A 21,914-nucleotide genomic window follows, 5' to 3' on the forward strand; every position below is an offset into this window, starting at 1 on the left:
AATATTTAGGAGCCGTGTTCACGGGCAGTGACAAGTGCCCCTCAGTCTGCAATGGTTCTGCTGAATTTCTATAAACTCTTTGAGTATCAGGTGTTTGATGAAAGCTAACTACAAAAACTAAAGGCAGCCAGGGCACAAATAAAGGCTGGACTCATGAAGAACACACAGGTGGAGACAGGCCTGCCAGGGTTGTGCTATGGCCCCAAGGGCCCTGGCATGAAAGTTGAACATCCAGCTATCCTCTTAAGGCACAGCTCCCCCAACCTCCTGCCTGGTGGCTGCATCTCACACATTTACCTAACACAGGGAAGACTCTGAAACCCACACTGGGGACCCACACTCCTCCCTCCTCATGTTCTGCTCCACGGAGCCTTTCAGCTGAAAGGGAGCAATGCTTCCCAGCCCCGACAGGTCTGAGCCTTCTTCAGAGACTCCCGTTTCTCACAGCACTGGAAAAAGCCTTCTGGGACAAGGCAGGCATGGGTTTGAGGTCTAGCTCTACCCACTTTGCAAGCTACTTACCTTCTCATAGCCTCAGTGTCCCAATTTGTAAAATAAGTTTGCAGAGCATTAAACAGCATTGTAAGGCACCTCACCTCACAAAGAGCCTGGCCCAAAGACTGTGTTCATTGAATGGCAGCCATTATTAAAAGAAGTTATGTTTTGGCCAGTAGCCACATCCCTATTCCACTTGTACTATACATACAAGTGTACAAAACACACACAAAAAAGAAACATGGCTTTGAAATATCCATGAAGAAGTTAGAGTCACTTCTGTCAACAAAACCCTTAAGAGTTGAGCTATGTATTAACAATCACATATTTATACAAATAGTGTACAGTAAAAGGAATCATTGGTACCCTGACTGTAATCCCAACAGATTCCAAATACGGTGGCTATGGGCTCAGAGACCAGTGACTAAGGCTTTGGGCTTCTGCATGAAGTATCTACAAAGTGCAACCGGACCACATGGGGAAGGCTCACAAGAGCTCCCCGCTCAGAGGGAACCAACATGAGAGCATCATGACCTGCTCCATGCTCTGCACTGAGTTCACCCACCAGAAGGCAGGAGAGTCAAGGCAGTGTTTTAAGGCAGGGCTGTCATGACCTCTCAGTCCATGGAGAAGGCAACCCCAGGATCATGGGCTCACTAGTGCAATCCAGGCAGCCAGGGCTACACCTTCAGAGGTCTAGCTAGCTGGCCCCAGTACTGCTAGTGCATCATTCATGCTCTCATACCTCCTCCACAACCACGTGGAGCTCAAGTGAGGAAGAGGCCATAACGGCATCTGCAAAGTCAAGTATGACATAAAGGAAAGGAACTGGTAGTAGTCACAGGAGCCCATAGCTTGGGAAAAGGCTCCAGGCTGTGCAATTAATGCATAGGTTTTATATGTCAGGGGTCAGGGGATAAAGAACTGAACTGCTGGGTGATGGGGTGATCATCACAGTATTTGTAGGCAGGAGAAGAACACTTCTCTGGTCTTTTGGCTACTGAACGCCACAGGCAGGGGAGCACACAGGGTGAGATTTAGAACAAGAACCACTGTCATCTGCCGCTGGCCATCAGCAGAGGTAGGCCCTGGGTGGCCAGGAGAGTCAGAACTGGGATGGGTCAGTCCTAGCCCCACTGCTGGAAACCCTATACACCACACACAGGGCCTCGCGTAGGGCCTAAATAGGAGGCCCTGTTTAGGATGAAATGCTCACTAGGAGAGGGAGCAGTTGAGGCCACGGCAGCACCAAGGAGCATGCTGTCTGTGCCCAGGTTGGCCCCACCTCTGTGTAGCCAGAGTGAGCTCCATCGTCCAGGCTTGATATCAAGACTGGAGTTAAGGTTGGTTGAGGATCCTGCAGCACTGACAGAATACCCTCCTTTCAGTACCTGGCCCGCATGTCCCTCAGAGCATGAGGGCAGCCAGGACAGAGTCACTGTGGACCCAAAATCCCTGCTAGTCAGCACTGGCCAGGGAAGCCCAGACAGAAGCCTACCAAGCATGTCTTATAGAAACCAAAACAGATATCTTTATTGCATATTTTGCACATATGAAGAATATATCTGTACAAAATTCTAAAGACTTTCGTCCAGACTTAATATTTTTTTTACCTTTATCCCTTTTACCATGCCCTGTAAGCACCCCAGTAGGAGGAAAGAGGAAACAAGTTAATTCAAAACATGTTGTGCCTCAATTTATCTGTAGGTGACCTCCACTTGGGCACCAGTACAGAGCCACCACTGACAGGGTTCAAAGCTTTCACAGTGGAGAAGGAGGTGAGACACCAACAGATCTGGTTCAGGCATGCAGCCCAATTTGTGAGTCTGCTAACTGGTAACATGTGAGCTGTTCATTTGGATTCACACATTAATCTTACTGTCCTGAACTCTTAGCTAATGCCTAACCAGCAGCTGGGTAAGGAGAGCCAGTTGGTCAATGAGCCTGATTCTCTGAATTTATTAACTCTGCACCCTCCAGAGTAGCATCTGTAAAAATTCAACCTACCTTTTCATTTTCAATTTACTTGTTTTTGCCTTAGATGTAAGAACACTGGAGCTCTTCGGAATGACCAAGACCTCAAAAGGCCAAAGCTCAAGTGCCCACAGAGGCAATCTCTTAGCAGTCGGGAAAATGCTCAGGAAAACCCATCTGCCCCAGCAGCTGAAATTAACAGCCTCACTGCTTAAGTGTAAACAGGTTTGTTGGTCAAAAGGGGCATCACTGCAGGTTTGAAGTCTACCTGGGAGCCCTGCACACAGGTGCCCAAACTTACCAAAACACACTTCCCGGGCTCGAGACTCCAGAGAGAACTCTCAGTGTTGATCTTGTGGGTAAGCTTCCCTTCCATGAGGACACGCTCCCCATTTTCCTCCAGCATGGCCACACGAATGGAGCTGCTGCTAAGGGCCACTGAGACCTGCGAACACAGCAGAAGAAAATCATCTCTTTTATCAGGGTGACCACTGGTGTGCTGTACAGTGGGAGGGGTGATGGTTTCCAAGGTACCTGACTGCACACTACAGCGCTGTCATCAGGCTCACCAGGCATCTCAGTGAAGAAAACCGTATCAGCTTAATTTATACCTAGAGCAACCTGCAGATGTCAGCTCATGTAGGTAAATCCACCAAAAAATCTTTCTCAGCATAATTGGTAACATAAAGTGCTGTGGCGGAAGCTGCTGTGACCCAATCTTCTTCTCCCTTCTCCGGTTAAGGGAGACCAATTGTCACCACAAAAAAGTAAGCAGAGGAGACAAGTGGTGAGTATTTTTCCCTTGCCTCCCCTTGTGGCTACCTGGGAGATGCAGGAGCCCAGCCCTGGACCACAGCAACCAAGAGAGCTGACGGGGCTGCACATCCTGAATTGCTCACCCCAGGACTGTTGTACAAGAGACAAGCACCGCCTCTTCCTTCTGTGAGCTACTGCACTGCCTGGTGACTACAGCCTGGTCTTCATCCAAGAGTATGAGACCAATTCCTTTGGTTTTGGAAGGCAGCTATGCTCACCATTATACCATCAACATCCGCACATGGTTTTGCATTTTGTCTCGGTTCTTTACAAAACCAAGCCTCTAAAAGCCTCAGCTCACCCTCCTCCCTCTGAGCCTGTCCTAGGCTGACAATGGCCCCATGGCCCTCCCCATTGCCCTAGGAACACCTATCCCTACCCCACCACTTGTCTGTCTCCAGAACTGGACTGGCAGCTGCTGGGAGTAGGATTCCTTTTACTTCATATCATGTATTCCAGCCAGCAGTCTCCAAAGCAGGGTATGCGTACCCCAGGGGGTTCACAGGTCAGTAATTAGAAGAGGAAATAAAACATTTACATTTTGTATCTGTATAAGGCATGCATTAAGAAGACACTGGGATCAAGTACTTAAACTTTTTTCTAATAGGTATGTAGAATAAAAACAATTTGGAAGCTACTCTCCATGTCATCTGGTAGGTGACTCATTAAATGCTTATAAAATGATTGGAAAAAAAGACAACCCAAACTGATAGGTTTTCCAAACTGGAATTTAGTATTTGCCAATGAAATACAATACCATGACCTAACTGTATTTTAAAATTCGTAAATAAAAAATGGAAATGGAAGAAATGATGTGCAGGAGTCACTGCTGTCAGACAGTTTTTCTTCTTTTTCTTTAAGAGACACGGCCTCACTGCATTGCCCAGGCTGGAGTGCAGTCGCGTGATCCCAGCTCACTGCTGCATCAAACTCCTGGGCTGAAGCAATCCCTCCACCTCAGCCTCCCAAGTAGGTGGGACTACAGGCAAGTGCCACTATGCCTGGCTAATTTTATTTTTATTTTTTGTAGAGACGGGGTCTTGCTGTTGCCCAGGCTGGTTTTGAACTCCTGGCCCCAAGCGATCCTACTGCCTCAGCCTCCCAAAGTGCTGGGATGACACATATGAGCCACCACATCCAGCCCATCAGATAGTTTCTAAATGAAAGATAGTTCCTGAGCCATGCAGTGAGGGGAGAAGGTGGCAGAAGGCTGCCCACTGCGGGACACAGTGAAGATATTCTGTTAGCCATGGGCAGCTCTGCCAGGTTCACATGCAGACTCCAAGGAAGCATCCTCTCATGAGACCGCAATTCCACTTGCATGACCTTTCATAGGTGAATTTACCATGGAAAAGGGTATTTACTTGGCTAGTCCTATTGAACAATAGGCAACTGAGCTTCATTCCTGACCTTCTAATACCATGAGGAACGTGAGCAAATGGAACAACAGATCCACTCACTCTTGAAATGAACCAGAAACATGTTAGGCCAAATCATGTCTAACCATAAACTTGTGTGCAATGGAAACATGACACAGAGGGCCATGACACAAGGCTCCTCGGTCCTGCCTTCACAAGAACAAGCTCACTTAACAAATGTAATTCTCCCACCCAGCTCTATATAACATAATTTCCAAATCTGGGGAAGCTTCTCACACTGCCTACCCAGGGGAATGAACCAAATCATCAAGGGAGAAAACCAGACAAGAAATGCTTACAGAAGTCCCAGGTGAAGATGTCACACTGGGAACAGACAGTCAACTTTCTGACCTCTTGTGACCTGCAGACATAAAATGCATGAAGAGAAAAAACCCAGATAGTGAAAATGGGGGAAGAGGGAGGCCAGGAACAGATGAGATGTCAACAAATCTGCAGAAGACAAAAGGAGGAGGGACACAGGAGACAAATTCTATGGGGTAGGAGACATCTAGAAGCCACAGCTACATGGGCTCTAGCTGGGAGTCAGCAGGTATGCAAGGCAGGAGCAAGGCCAGGGGCACATGTGGGAACTGCTGTGGCCCTGGACGCCCCATTAAAAGGGACAGGAATCCCTCTGTTTGCTACAGAAGAATGGAGGACTTTGCTCCAAAGACACTGACCAGCAGTCTGAGGACCTAGTGTGGATGCCTGTGTGTCAAGTGAAGTCCTACTCATTCAAGCATTAGAATGGCCAAGACCCCATGTCCTGTAAAGCAAAGCTGACTGGTAAATCCACTCAGCTGTCAGTGGTGATGGGAAGAGCAGACTTCAGACACACAGTAGACAAACCCATCAACACAGTCCCACACTCAAAAGAATGGGAGAAAAATATTTTTGCATAAAAAAAAAAAAGGGCCAGGCATGGTGGCTCACACTTGTAATCCCAGCACTTTAGGAGGTCGAGGTGGGCAGATCACCTAAGGTTGGGAGTTTGAGACCAGCCTCGCCAAACTGGAGAAACCCATCTCTACTAAAAACACAAAATTAGCCAGGCAGCAATGGTGTTGCATGCCTATAATGCCAGCTACTATGGAGACTGAGGCAGGAGAATAGCTTGAACTCAGGAGGTAGAGGTTGCGGTAAGCCGAGATTGCGCCATTGCACTCCAGCCTGGGCAACAGGAGTGAAATTCTGTCAAAAAAAAAAAAAAAAAAAAAAAGTTACTAGAGAACTGAGGACTGCATCTTATGAGAAAAAACAGCCAGATGAAAACAAGTAAAAAAAAAAAAAAAAAAAAAATACAGAGCTAATTAGGAAAAAAGATACAAAAAATTTTCTATTTTATGTCTTCACTGAGATCTGAGAAGATACTGTATCTATATAACCAGAATAAAATATGAAAATCAAACAATTAGGCCAGAAAGAAAGAACACAAGAATTTAAAATATAGTAGCTAAAATTAAACTTCAATAAAGAGGCTGGAAGATAAAGTCAAAGAAATCAAGGTAGCAACAGAGATCAATTCAGGCAATCAATTTGGCATTCCAGAAACTATGACAGTAATAAGATAATTTTCCAGAGCCAAAGAAAAATATGCCTCCAGATTGAAAAGTCCCAGCAAGAGCTAAGCAGAATGAATGAAAGACTCATGGAATTTTATGACACTGAGTGTTTTTAAAAAGGTCCTAAAAGTTCCAAGGAAGAGAAAAAGCTTACTCACAAAGAGATGGAATAGACTTCCAGAATCAACACTGGGTACAAGAAGATATCCCTTTCAATCTTAACAAGGGGAAATTATTTTTCAGCTAGAATTCTACATATACCCAAATTGAGAAATAAGTGAAAAGTTAAAATAAATGCATTTGAAGATATACAATTGTACATAAAATATCACTTTGAGAAAAACAAAATGAAAATGAAAACTGAAAAAGAGGAATATTCAACTCAAGTCCAAAACACAGTGTATTTAATCTAGATATGCAGGAAGAAAATACCAGGAGTGTAGCTATACAGCAGAACAGGAAATAACCAGTCTAGAGCGGAGTTCAGGAAGAAAGAGATTTCTAGACAATACACAGTATTAATGAATCTGGCTAATTCTGAGGTTACGATGAAAGTATACTATTTTTGATAACAAGATAAAAAAGAAGGGCAGCAAGAACCCCCAGGAAAACAAGAATGATTTAAGAGATTCCTGATCCAAAGGATGCCAGTGAAAATGGTGGTTACTACGGGCCTCCAAAAAGCTCTCCTCCATAAAAGCAACCAAAAAGTTGGCAAAAATTGTCACTATCTTCTTATGGATTTTGGAAATTAACCAAAGGTTTGCAGGAACCCAGGGAGCATTAGTTCAAGGAAAACAACCACATCTCAGTAAGAACAGTGAGCTCTGTGATATTTTAACTTGGCCTAGACCCATCCCCACTCTCCAGGCTCTCAGCAGGCCGCATTCCTGGTACAGCGTAGCAGCCATCGCTGGAGAAAACAGTGCTCTCAGAGCTCTTTCAAAGTTTCATTCTCAAAGAACTGTCATTATTTGACCTGTCTGATGGTTCCCTGTCAGACCTCATTTGCAAGACTGACTGTTTCTGGCTAAACTCAGAAAAGCCTTCCACCCCACCCAGGAGTGTTTGTTGAAAATACAGGCAAGTGTTTTAACTTGGCAGCCTCCTGAGGTGGCAGATAACAACTGAGGCAAACCAAAGGCAAGGGTGGGAAATAAAATGTCCATGGGGACTTTGAAAAGCTTTGACATTTTCCCAGGAATCTAGAAGGACACATGAATGTACAGAGCTTCAGTGCATGCTCAGGGAAAACCTAGGAAGGCCTTAAGCTCTCACCTCTGGCTGACTTTGACTCAACATCAGCAGGAAATAAAGGCTAAGGCAGTTTTTAACTGCTGGGCCAAACGATGAAGGTATGCTCCAATAGGTAGATGAAGTCCCTCGACAAAAACACATGTTTACTGATCCCAGGGGTTTAAGGAAATCGCCATCCAATAATTACTTGGCCACCAAGTTCACCAAGTAGAGATTTCACTGGTGAGACACAGTAAAGAATATAAACTTTACAGAATTAGTTCAGAAAAGTCATTAAATAAGAACAACTATATCACGTACCAATAGCAACCATGGGGAAGAAAGGAGCATCTGATTTCCTGAGTCACCCCATTGTGTTATTTAAAAATCCATTTTTCAATAACAACAACAACAACAAAAAAAATTATGAGACTTACAAAGAAACAACAAAGTATGGCCCACACACGGGAAAAAGAAAGCAATCAATAAAATCTGTCCCTGAGGAAGCCCACACGTGATCTTAGCAGAAAGCAGTCTCTAACTCAACTATTTTAAATATGCTCAAAGAGCTAAGAAAATTACGCAAAAATTACTAAAAGAAAGTATAAAGTCTCGTAAGTAGAGAATATCAATAAATATCAATATCACCATTGATACTGATAGCAAGATAGAAATTATTATTACTATTTTTTAAAGAATCAAATACAAATTCCGGAGTTCAAAAGTAAAACAGGAAAAAGATAAAGAGTTCATGAACCACTTTTTAGGCTTTAGAAGAAAGAACAAGCAAACTTGAAGACAGGTCAATTGAGATTACCCAAACTGAGAAATGGGGGAAAAACCGTGAAGAAAAATAAACAGAGCCACAGAACCTGAGGGACACTCTTAAGCATACCAACATACAGAAGAGAAAAGAAGAAAGAATATTTGAAAGAATGATGGCTAAAAACTTTCCAAATTTGGCATGAAAAAAAAATTACACCCAAGAAGTTCAATGAATTCCAAGTAAAATAAACTAAAAGGAAGCCAGCCTCACCTAGATGTCATAATCAAACTGTCAAAAAAGCCAAGTCAATAATGAAGGAACAGAACAAAAACAAGGAATAAAATCTTCAGAACTTACTATAAAGCTACAGTAATCAAAACAGTGTGGTAGTGGCATAAGGACAGTCATCTACACAGATCAATGGAACAGAATTAAAAGTCTAGTAAACAGCCGGGTACGGTGGCTCACACCTGTAATCCTAGCACTTTGGGAGGCCGAGTCGGGCGGATCATGAGGTCAGGAGATTGAGACCATCCTGGCTAAGGTGGTGAAACCCTGTCTCTACTAAAAATACAAAAAAATTATCCACATGTGGTGGCGGGCACCAGTAGGTCCCAGCTACTCAGGAGGCTAAGGCAGGAGAATGGTGTGAACCTGGGAGGCAGAGCTTGCAGTGAGCAGAGATCAGGCCACTGCACTCCAGCCTGGGTGATAGAGCAAGACTTTGTTACAAAAAACAAAACAAAACAAAACAAAACAAAAAGTCCAGTAACACGTCAAACATGGTGGCTCACACCTGTAATCCCAGCACTCTGGGAGGCTGAGGCAGGCGGATCACGAAGTCAAGAGATCGATATCATCCTGGCCAACATGGGGAAACCCTATTTCTACTAAAAATACAAAAGTTAGCTGGGCGTGGTGGTGCATGCCTGTAGTCCCAGCTACTCGGGAGGGTGACGCAGGAGAATCGCTGGAACCCGGGAGGCAGAGGTTGCAGTGAGCCAAGATTACGTCACTGCACTCCAGCCTGGCAACAGAGTGAGACTCCATCTCAAAATAAAGTCTAGTAACAAACTCATACACTTATGATCAACTGATTTTAGACAAGAGTACCAAGACAATTCAATGGAAAAAGAACAGTATTTTCAAGTAATTGTACCATGAGAACTGAGTAACCACATGCAAAAGAATGAAACTGTTTTACTAATTCAAAATGAAGTTGGACAACTATTTCATAGCATATAATAAAATTTTTAAACTAAAAATGGATCAAAAACCTAAATGCAAGAGCTAAAATTTGTAGTCTTTGGTTAGACAATGGTGTTTTAGATATAACACCACAAGCAGCCAAAGCAAAAAAAAAAAAAAAAAAATTGACTTCATCAAAATGTAAAACTTTTGTGCTTCAAAGAGTAGTATCAAGAAAGTGAAGACAACCTGTAAAATGGGAGAAAATATCTGCAAATAATGTATCTGACAAGGATGTAGTATCTAGAATATGTAAAGAAGTCTCACAACTCAACAATAAAAAGACAAACACCCCAATTAAAACATGCATATGGACTTGAATAGGCATTTCTCCAAAGAAGATATACAAGTGGAAAATAAGGACGTAAAAAGATGCTCAATGTTATTAGTCATGAGGGAAATGCCAAACAAAACAATGAAATCCTACTTCATACCCAGTAGGATAGCTACAATTAAAAAACAAAACCAAAACAGACAATAACAAGGGTTGATGAGGATATGGAGACATATGAACCCTCATACATTTCTGGTGGATCTGTAAAATATAAAATGGTGCAACTACTTTGGAAAACTGTTTGACAGTTCCTCAAAAAGTTAATTACAGAGGTACCACATGACCCAGCAATTCCACCCGTAGGTATATACACTAGTGGTGAAGACAGAAAACATATGTCCAGAGAACTGGAAGCATATGTCCATGTATGGGTGGTAAAGATTGGGGGTACAAGTAGATGCACAGTGGGGAAATACAGAGACGCCTCTTTCTCTCTAGCCTCATTCCACAGGACAAGTCCTCAGATGCCAGCAAAGGACAAGCAAGGTAGTCTGAAGGAAGAAAAGAGATTGAGACCACCTTAGAAACAATCTTGTGGCACACTCATGTTCAGGCAGATGCCATGTAACAGGCCAGAAGTCATCACCCTTAAATTCTGATGAGAACCCTACCACTGAGGCCCCTCTAAGACTAGGAAGATATCCAGGAAGCTGAGCAATGTGTCCCTTACCAAACAATAAATAAGATGAAGATACACATGCAAGTGCACTGTGTGTAGATATACCCAAAAAACACATCCACGTGTACTGAGCATAATTAAAGTTATATTCGACGCAAAAACCAGTTTAAAACCCAGAGTACTCACAACCAACATGGCACAAAATCCTTATTCACATACAACTTGTAACAGATGGTGTATACAATCTAGATCATTTTATTACAATTTTTAAAAATCAAGTGTCCATTTTCAGCTTCAGTTGTATCTAATTTTGTTCAATTTCAAGTTCTATCTGTATTTTTTAAATATTTGCATTTTAGAATGCCTGTATCTAATCAAATACAATAGGAAGATCAACTGTAAGTGATAAAATTCATACTATGTTAAGCTGTTGGTTATGAATAAATGAGATGGTGCCCAAATTGCCACTTAGAAGTCTTCTATGAAGAAAACAAATCACTTCATTTCTACAATTAAATTAGAAACCATCGGCAGAATTTAGACAAAACGACTCTAATGGGGTAAAAAGATCAAAGTGGATTATAAGGCAGCAAAAGTTCAAATAACTGACCAAAGAAACTCTACCAAATGCAATCTACTCCTATCTAATCTTGATTCAAATTTCAGAAGCCATGAAAAAACAAAGAACCAATTAACTCGAATACATAAAAATTAGTAAGGTGAGGCAGGGCATGGTGGCTCATGCCTGTAATTCCAGCACTTTGGGAGACTGAGGCAGGGGGATCACTTGAGCCTAGGAGTTTAAGACAAGCCTGAGAAACACAGGGAGACTTCATTTCTACAAAAAAAATTTAATTAATTGGATGTGGCAGTTCATGCTTGTGGTCTCAGCTTCCTGGGAGGCTGAGACGGGAGGATCAATATAAATCAACTCAAAAGGTTAATAACAAAATGGGACAACAGATCAGCAATACATATCACATACAAAGGACTGATCTCTCTAATATATACAGAACTCCTAGAAATCAGTAAGAAAAAGTACAGCAACCTAATAGAAAATGGGCAAAAGATATAACTAGTTCAAAGGACAGTCACATGTAGAAAGATGCTCCACCTCACTCTAAGAGAAATACAAATTCATACTGCACATAGATACTATTTTTCATCTACTCAACTTGCGAAACCCCAAAGTTTGATAACATACTATTGTCAGCAAATTTGTGAAAAACCAAGGGCTCTTATACATTGTTGATGGATATGTAAGTTAGTATAACCCCATATGGAAGATAATTTAGCAACACTTATAGAAATTAGAAATACAGGCTGGGTGCAGTGGCTTAGGCCTGTAATCCCTGCACTCTGGGAGACCAAGGTAGATGGACTGCATGTGCCCAGGAGTTCAAGACCAGCTTGAGCAACATGAGAAAACCCCATCTCTACAAAATACAAAAAATCATCTGGGCATGGTGGTGCACGCTTGTAGTTAAGGCTGCTCAGGAGGCTGAGATGGGAAGACTGCTTAAGTCTAGGGAGGACAAGGCTGCAGCGGGCCATGATGGGTGACAGAACAAAATCCTGTCTCAAAAAAAAAAGAAATTAGAAATACATATACCTTTCAATCTAGCAACTACACTTCATGGAATTTTTTCTATATGAAAATGCATATATGCAAAATGACGTTTATTAAAGAGCATTGTTTTATTGTTTACAACAGGAAAGATTGGAAACAACCTAAATGTCCATTAACAAGAGGTTGGTTTAATAATCAGCCTATAGTTTGAAGGATGCAAAAGCAAAGAACAGGAGTCCCAGGTGTGATGGATGGTGGGTTTGGGGCACTTGAGCCAGATGACCAGGGAAAGCAAGGTCTACCTAGAATTTACTGGGCATCCCTCAGGCACTTGGGAACATGGAGGTACAAAGAGATGGGAGTCTCCTTGGTGGGGCCAAAATGACACTGGGCAAGGGCATTAAGATCATCCTAAAAAGTGGAATGTACCATCTTTGCTAAAGGTGGGGACAGAGCAATACATGTTCATACTTGATTATACATACATAAAAATATATGCTGAAATATCCCCAAAACCAGTTACGTGATGACTTAGGTTAGGGCTAGCTGGGGAGGGGTCAGGACAAGACAGAAAAGACACAGAGGCAGGACAGGGATTTTTGTTGTTGTTATACATGTTTGTGCTTTTGAACATACAAATGTGTTATGCACTCAAAAATTATGTAAATGCAAAAATGATGCAGTCTATTAGTCTTTTCTGCTATGGAAGTTTCCTATAATAAAACGTCTTTCTGCATTTTTTCCTAAGCAACTTCTAAGAACACGTTATGGAGCTTGTAACACAAATTCCAGCACTTACATCAAGCTCACAGGCAAGGCCTCACTACGAATCTAAGCCTGGGGATGAGTTAGAGCCATACATGACACACCTAGTGGCTAAGGTGGTGTTCCAAAAGGTACCCAGGGTGAGGACAAAAATGGCAGGTCACGACAGTGATTGCACCAGCCTGCAGGAACACTCACAATCTATGAGAGGAAGAAGACTCAAGGGAAACAGATTCACTTGTCACTCAATAACATCCAATCATGACTTCATTTGCAGTAAGTCCATAAAACAGGGTGGGGGTGAGAGGACCTCAGTTCTGGTCTATGATCTATGATCTACCATCATCCCACCATGAGAGTTTTCTCATCTGCAAAATGAGAGGTTAAACTAAAAATCTCTGGAATTTAATTTTCAAAAGTATTGCAATTCTGTGTGATTCAATGAAATGCCAGGTTTATAACCACTCAGGTCTGACATGAACAATCACAAAAACATCTGTCATTAAATTCAAAGTTCCTTGTCTCTATTCTGTGGGTACACCAGCAAGAGAGAGAGAGGGAATCAGCTACTTTTCCTAAACAGAGCAGAGTAGATTGAGCAAAGAACATGTGATGGAAAAGACCTAATCACATTTTACTAATGTACGAAATTAAAAGCTTCATTTTGAGAAGTTATCCTTCAGATTCACTAGCAAGATGATTTCTTAAAATATTACAAGGTAAAATAGGAACACTCTATTTTTCTTCTAAAAAACATAAAGCATTATGCACACACTCTCATTTGTCTCCCACTACCCTTGAGAGGCAAGTGTGAACTCATCATATCCATTTCTACAGAAAAGGGATCAATGAGAAACTCCAGGACAGGCAAAGCTACGATAATGCCTACATCAAGCTACAGCTGGAGAGTAGAGCTCTGGCTCTCCTGTGAAGCTCTATCCACAGCTCCAACACAAACACTGGGCTGCCTGAGCAAAGCTCCTGAATCACCAACCCAGAACAGATTTTGATTTTATCAGTTGAGTTGTTGCAGCCGGGGTTACCATCGTGACAATGTCCAATAGGTGCCATAGACAAAAACCAAAAATAAACACTGCTGACAGGCAACCGTGACAGGTACACTTAGGGAATAACCAGAGCCAGGCCAGAAAGAAAGTACAGCTCTGAAGAAAAACACTTAGACAAGCAAAATCCAAGAGATACAAAATAAACTTTTTCCAAAGTTTTAACTGAGTCATGACTTAAAAAAAAAAAAATCACTCAGCAATTAAGACACCAAGAATTTTTATTTTTACTTTATTTTATTTTATTTTTTTTTGAGATAGGGTCTCACTCTGTTATCCAAGGCGGAGTGCAGTGGCACAATCACAGTTCGCAGAAGCCTTGACCTCCTGGGCTCAAGTAATCCTCCCACCTCTGCCTCCCAAGTAGCTAGGACTACAGCCGCATGCCACCACACCCAGCTAAATTTTTTTTGTATTGTTTTGTAGAGATGGGGTTTCACCATGATGCCCAGGCTGGTCTCAAATTCCTGGGCTCAAGTGATATGCCCACCTCAGCCTCCCAAAGTGCTGGGATTACAGGCTTGAGCCACCATGCCCAGCCAAGAATTTTTAAAAGAGGTCTGCAGTGTTATAAGAATGACATGGGAAAAAAAAAAAAATACTATTGAAGGAGAAAAAAAAGTTTTTCCACCCACACAGGAGATGAAGCATGCCACCAAGGCAGGTCACCAGTACAAATTAGGTCAGCAGGTGTCACAAAAGGCCAATGCTATTGTCACATAGATATACCATATTAACAAATAAATTAGGCAAGCCACTACTAAATAAGCCGCTGAAAAAAAGAAGTACCTTCCTTCCATCCTTCTACCCTGATATTTATAACCAAACTTCACCTTCGACCCTTCTCTGAGGTGAGAGAGAACACTAGCTCCAGAGCAAGCCTTGATTGTTGCCTGGCTCTTATTGGCTGAGACCATGCACACACAGCTCTCAGTAGCCCTCATGGGTGCACAGTGACTGCCTGCATGATAGGAGGACTGGAGGGGACAACTCACTATTTCAAGACACAGAGAAGGAACCACACAAGTGCTGGTTAAATACACAAACCAACCAGTTTTAGGTTCTATACAGCACCTGCCTCCATCTTGCTCATTTATTTGCTGACTTTTACTGCTGCACCCCACTGGGATATAAGCTCCAAACCAGCAGTCTTGTCTGTCTTGGTGATTCCCCCATGCCCAGTTACTGGGACAAAGCACAGCCCATATGTTTAGAAAATGTCTAATGTAGAATGAGCCAAATCCAGGGCTATCCTTGGTGATAGTAGATCCACATCATCTTAAAGGTCATAACAAGTCCATTTGAGAGAGGTGTAAATCTGAACTTGAGATAAGACATAGGGCAGGACCTTCACAACACGGTGCCGACCATAGGGCAGAATCATGGCATCAACATCCCAGATAGTCAACAAGCACATCTGAGACACCATTTCCAGGGGGCAGTTGTCCCAGGTAGCTATGCAAAGTATGGTGAAAGCTGTTAGCTAACCTGGGTCTCTTAAGTCAAAAAAAGAGAAAATACCAGTTTTAGCTTGGGCCTAATACAAACCCTTTCAGAGAAAGCCCCAGAGGTTCAAAGAGCAGTTCAGAAGACAAAGAACCAAGAAACTGTAATTTTTTTAGCCAAGTGAATGAAGCATGGCAATCAATGCTTTTCATAATTTATTCAACTACATACATGGCAATACTAACAATAAATGAAATAGAAATCAACACCTAACCCACTAAAATCCCAAAATTCTGGATAAACTACTTGGGAAGAGTTGTTAGCTCCTGCTCCTGGCCTATTAAAAACAGACAGGAAGTAGTCATTTGAAGCTAGAATTCCTTGTGGATGATCCCTAGTGATCTGGTCTGACTTTGATCTTAAAATTATACTGAAGTCTATGATTCTAGAGGTCACCAGTTGCTGGTAAGAGATATACTGGGGATGTGGGGTGGGAAGAAGGGAAAACTGAGCACACAGCTACTTCCTGCTGAAGCCAGGCCACCAGCAACTCACTGATCTGTGCCTGTGGTACCTTAAAGGCACAGGGCACTCGAAAAAGTCTCAGTCTTCTTAGGGATGCTATGGACCCCACCCAAACTCCTACACACAGGGCAGGTTTAGGACATGTCTGCCTATTTCAAGTGGCCCCTGGAGAATGAAGGAGAGACTGCAGAGGGAGTGGTCATGGAGTCAGAAGGCACAGGACAGGAGGGCCAGAGGGACTCAGCTCCAGGCCAGCCTGGACTTCACACCTACCCAAGCCAGGCAGGAATGGGACTAAGCCTAGTCACCTTACTGCACCATGTGGGATGCAGGGTGCAAGCCAAGTTGCCCCCACCATACAGAGAAGTTCATTTCCTATAAATGCACATGAGATGTGTTCCAGGACAGTCTCTCCTTCTAAGGAGCCAGCACCACTTGTTTGTATAGAGTAAGGAGGGTGGCCCAGAGGGAAAAGCATAAGGTTTAGAAGCAGACATACCTGATTCAAACCACAGCTTTGCTACTTCATTCATGCAGCTATTCATTCATTCAAAAACTTATCTAGAGTGCTCACTGTTCCAGGCTAACAACAAGGGAGATGACACTGTGGATTTTCCAAGTTAACTTGGATGATTCAGTAACTTCTCTCAGCTTCAATTTCTCATCTATAAAACAGAATGAATGATATGGGGGGATCTGGCAAGATAGTCAAATAGGAACAGCTCCAGTCTGCAGCTCCCAGTGAGACCAACGCAGAAGGTGGGTAATTTCTGCATTTCCAACTGAGGTACACTGTTCATCTCACTGGGACTAGTTAGGCAGTGAGCACAGCCCACGGAGGCTGAGCAGAAGGAGGGTGGGACATCGCCTCACCTGGGAAGTGCAAGGAGCGGGGGGCCTCCCTTTCCCAGCCAAGGGAAGCCATGAAAGACTGTGCTATCCGGCCCAGATACCAAGCTTTTCCCAAGGTTTTTGCAGTCCACAAACCAGGAGATTCCCTCATGTGCCTAAACCACCAGGGCCCTGGGTTTCAAGCACAAAACTGGGAGGCTGTTTGGGCAGACACTGAGCTAGCTGCAGGAGTTTTTTGGTTTTTTGTTTTTTGCATACCCCAGTGGCACCTGGAACTCCAGCGGCACCTGGAACCCCAGCAAGACAGAACCGTTCACTCCCCTGGAAAGGAGGCTGACACCAGCCAAGGGACGATGGAGCTTGGTGTCTGCCATTACTGAGGCTTGTGTAGGTGGTTTTCCCTTAACAGTGCTAAAGAGGCCGGGAAGCTCAGACTGGGTGGAACTTAACACAGTGTGGCAAAGTGGCTGTGGCCAGACTGCCTCTATAGATTCCTTCTCACTGGGCAGGGCATCTCTGAAAGAAAGGCAGTAGCTCCAGTCAGGGGCTTATAGATAAAACTCCCATCTCCCTGGGACAGAGCACCTGGGAGAAGGGACGGCTGAGGGTGCAGCTTCAGCAGACTTAAACGTTCCTGCCTGCCAGCTCTGAAGAGAGCAACGGATCCTGACAAGGAGGATTCTCCCAGCACAGCGCTCGAGCTCTGCTAAGGGACAGACTGCCTCCTCAAGTGGGTCCCTGACTCCCATACTTCCTGACTGGGAGAGACCTCCCAACAGGGGCTGACAGACACCTCATACAGAAGAGCTCTAGCTGGCACTAGCCCAGTGCCCCTCTGGGATGAAGCTTCCAGAGGAAGGAGCAGGCGGCAGTCTTTGCTGTTCTGCAGTCTCCACTGGTAATACCCAGGCAAATAGGGTCTGGAGTGTACCTGAGCCAACTGCAGCAGACCTGCAGAAGAGGGGCCTGTTAGAAGAAAAACTAACAAACAGAAAGCAACAACATCAACATCAAAAAAAAAGGACCCCCCCACAAAAAACCCATCCAAAGGTCATCAGCCTCAAAGATCAAAGGTAGATAAATCCATGAAGATGAGGAAAAAACCAGCACAAAAACGCTGAAAATTCCAAAAACCAGAATGCCTCTTCTCCAAATGATCGCAACTCCTCTCCAGCAAGGGCACAAAACTGGACGGAGAATGAGTTTGACAAACTGACAGAAGAAGGCTTCAGAAGGTGGATAATAACAAACTCTTCTGAGCTAAAGGACTACGTTCTAACCCAATGCAAAAAAGCAAAGAACCTTGACAAAAGGTTACAGGAACTGCTAACTAGAATAACCAGTTTAGAGAATAACATAAATTACCTGATGGAGCTGAAAAACACAGGATGAGAACTTCATGAAGCATACACAAGTATCAATAGCCAAACTGATCAAGCAGAAGAAAGAATATCAGAGATTAAAGATCAACTTACTGAAATAAGGCATGAAGACAAGATTAGGGAAAAAAGACTGAAAAAGAACAAACAAAGCCTCCAAGAAATATGGACTATGTGAAAAGACCAAACCTACGATTGACTGGGGAACCCTAAAAGTGACGGGGAGAATGAAAACAAGTTGGAAAACACACTCATGATATTATCCAGGAGAACTTCCCCAACCTAGCAAGACAGGCCAACATTCAAATTCAGGAAATACAGAAAACACCACTAATATACTGCTCAAGAAGAGCAACCCCAAGACACATAATCATCAGATTCTCCACGGTTGAAACAAAGGAAAAAATGTTAAGGGCAGCCAGAGAGAAAGGTCAGGTTATCTACAAAGGGAAGCCCATCAGACTAACAGCAGATCTCTCTGCAGAAACTCTACAAGCCAGAAGAGAGTGGAGGCCAATATTCCATATTCTTAAAGAAAAGAATTTTAAACCCAGAATTTCATATCCAGCCAAACTAAGCTTCATAAGTGAAGGAGAAATAAAATCTTTAACAGACAAGCAAATGCTGAGGGATTTTGTCACCACCAGGCCTGCCTTACAAGAGCTCCTGAACGAAGCACTAAATATGGAAGGAAAAACCAGTACCAGCCACTGCAAAAACATACCAAAATATAAAGACCAACAACGCTATGAAGAAACGGCATCAACTAATGTGCAAAATAACCAGCTAGCGTCATGACGACAGAATCAAATTCGCACATAACAATATTAACCTTAAATGTAAATGCGCTAAATGCCCCCAATTAAAAGACACAGATGGGCCAAGCTCATGCCTGTAATCCCAGCACTTTGGGAGGCTAAGATGGGTGCATCACGAGGTCAGGAGTTCGAGACCAGTCTGGCCAATATGGTGAAACCCCGTCTCTACTAAAAATACAAAAATAAGCTGGGTATGGGGGTGTGCACCTGTAGTTCCAACTACTTGGGAGGCTGAGGCAGGAGAATCACTTGAACCTGGGAGGTGGAGGTTGCAGTGAGCCAAGATCACGCCACTGACTCCAGCATGGGCAACAGAGCAACACTCTGTCTCAAAAAAAAAAAAAAAAAAAAAAAAAAATTCCACACACAGACTGGCAAATTGCATAAAGAGTCCATAAAGAGTCAAAACCCATCGGTGTGCTGTATTCAGGAGATCCAGCTCATGTGCAAAGACACACATAAGCTCAAAATAAAGGGATAGAGGAATATTTACCAAGCAAATGGAAAGCAAAAAAAAGGAGAGATTGCAATGCTAGTCTCTGATAAAACAGACTTTAAACTAACAAAGATCAAAAAAGACAAAGAAGGGCATTACATAATGGTAAAGGGATCAATGCAACTAGAAGAGCTAACTATCTTAAATATATATGCACCCAATACAGGAGCACCCAGATTCATAAAACAAGTTCTTAGAGACTACAAAGAGACTTAAGACTCCCAAACAATAATACTGGGAGACGTTAATACCCCACTGTCAATATTAGACAGATCAACGAGACAGAAAATTAACAAAGATATTCAGGACTTGAACTCAGCTGTGGACCAAGCTGACCTAATCAACAGAATATACATTCTTCTCAGCACCACATAGCACTTATTCTAAAATTGACCACATAATTGGAAGTAAAACACTCCTCAGCAAATGCAAAAGAATGGAAATCATAACAAACAGTCTCTCAGACCACAGTGCAATCAAATTAAAACTCAGGATTAAGAAACTCACTCAAAACTGCACAACTAAATGAAAACTGAACAATTTGCTCCTGAATGACTACTGGGTAAATAACGAAATTAAGGCAGAAATAACGAGTTCTTTGAAACCAATGAGAACAAAGAGACAACATACCAGAGTCTCTGGGACACAGCTAAAACAGTGTTAACAGGGAAATTTATAGCACTAAATGCCCACATCAGAAAGTGGGAAAGATCTAAAATTGACACCCTAACATCACAATTAAAAGCACTAGAGAAGCAAGAGCAAACAAATTCAAAAGCTAGCAGAAGATAAGAACTGAGATCAGAGCAGAACTGAAGGAGACAGAGACATGAAAAACCCTTAGAAAAAAATCAATGAATCCAGGAACTGGTTTTTTTTTAAAGATTAACAAAATAGACCACTAACCAGAATAATAAAGAAGAAAGGAGAAAGGAATCAAATATACACAATAAAAAAAGATAAAGGAGATATCACCACTGATCCCACAGAAATACAAACTACCATCAGAGAATACTATGAACATCTCTACGCAAATAAACTAGAAAATCTAGAAGAAATGGATCAATTCCTGGACATACACAACCTCCCAAGACTAATCAGGAAGAAGTCAAATCCCTGAAAAGACCAATAACAAGTTCTGAAATTGAGGCAGTAATTAACAGCCTACCAACCAAAAAAAAGCCCAGGGCCAGACAGATTCACAGCCAAATTCTACTAGAGGTACAAAGAGGAGCTGGTACCATTCCTTCTGAAACTATTCCAAACAATAGAAAAAGAGAGACTCCTCCCTAACTCATTTTATGAAGCCAGCATCATGCTTATTCCAAAATCTGGCAGAGACACAATAAAAAAAGAAAATTTCAGGCCAATATCCCTGATGAACATCAATGTGAAAATCCTCAATAAAATACTGGCAAATTGAATCCAGAAGCACATCAAAAAGCTTATCCGCCACGATCAAGTCAGTTTCATCCCTGGGATGCAAGGCTGGTTCAACATACGAAAATCAATAAATGTAATCCATCACATAAATAGAACCAATGACAAAAACCACATGATTATCTCAATAGATGCAGAAAAGGCCTTCAATAAAATTCAACACCCCTTCATGCTAAAAACACTCAATAAACTAGGTACTAATGGAACATATCTCAAAATAATAAGAGCTATTTATGACAAACAAATAGCCAATATCATACTGAATGGGCAAAAGCTGGAAGCATTCCCTTTGAAAATCAGCACAAGACAGGGATGCCCTCTCTCACCACTCCTATTCAACACAGTATTGGAAGTTCTGGCTAGGGCAATCAGGCAAGAGAAAGAAATAAAGGGTATTCAAATACGAAGGGAGGAAGTAAAATTGTCTCTGTTTGCAGATGACATGATTGTATATTTAGAAAACCCTATTGTCTCATCCCAAAAACTCCTTAAGCTGATAAGCGACTTCTGCAAAGTCTCAGGATACAAAATCAATGTGCAAAAATCACAAGCATTCCTATACACCAATAATAGACAAGCAGAGAGCCAAGTCATGAATGAACTCCCATTCACAATTGCTACAAAGAAAATAAAATACCTAGGAATGCAACTTACAAGGGACATGAAGGACCTCTTCAAGGAGAACTACAAACCACTGCTCAAGGAAATAAGAGAAGACACAAACAAATGGAAAAAAAATCCATGCTCATGGATAGAAGAATCTATATCGTGAAAATGGCCATACTGCCCAAAGCAATTTATAGATGCTATGCTATTCCCATCAAGCTACCATTGACTTTCTTCACAGAACTAGAAAAACTACTTTAACTTTCGTATGGAACCAAAAAAGAGCCCACATAGCCAAGACAATCCTAAGCAAAAAGAACAAGGCTGAAGACATCGCACTACCTGACTTCAAACTATACTATAAGGCTACAATAACCAAAACGGCATATACTAGTACCAAAACAGATACATAGATCAATGGAACAGAACAGAGGCCTCAGAAATAACACCACACATCTACAACCATCTGATCTTCGACAAACCTA

The 21,914-nt window shown here is 42.4% G+C and overlaps 1 protein-coding gene across 3 annotated transcripts in view; it reads right to left on the bottom strand.

Moving 5' to 3' along the window:
• The window catches only part of NUDCD3 (NudC domain containing 3), a 107,924-nt gene that overhangs the window by 17,924 nt on the left and 68,086 nt on the right, over positions 1–21,914 (bottom strand). For all 3 annotated transcript variants that reach the window (XM_033194048.1, XM_033194050.1, XM_033194049.1), the window contains exon 4: positions 2,771–2,914. In XM_033194048.1, the coding sequence (XP_033049939.1) occupies positions 2,771–2,914 (144 nt within the window). The remainder of the gene's footprint in view (positions 1–2,770; positions 2,915–21,914) is intronic.

Source organism: Trachypithecus francoisi, unplaced genomic scaffold (assembly GCF_009764315.1).
Source record: "Trachypithecus francoisi isolate TF-2019V2 unplaced genomic scaffold, Tfra_2.0 Lachesis_group4, whole genome shotgun sequence".
Classification (NCBI taxonomy): Eukaryota; Metazoa; Chordata; class Mammalia; order Primates; family Cercopithecidae; genus Trachypithecus; species Trachypithecus francoisi.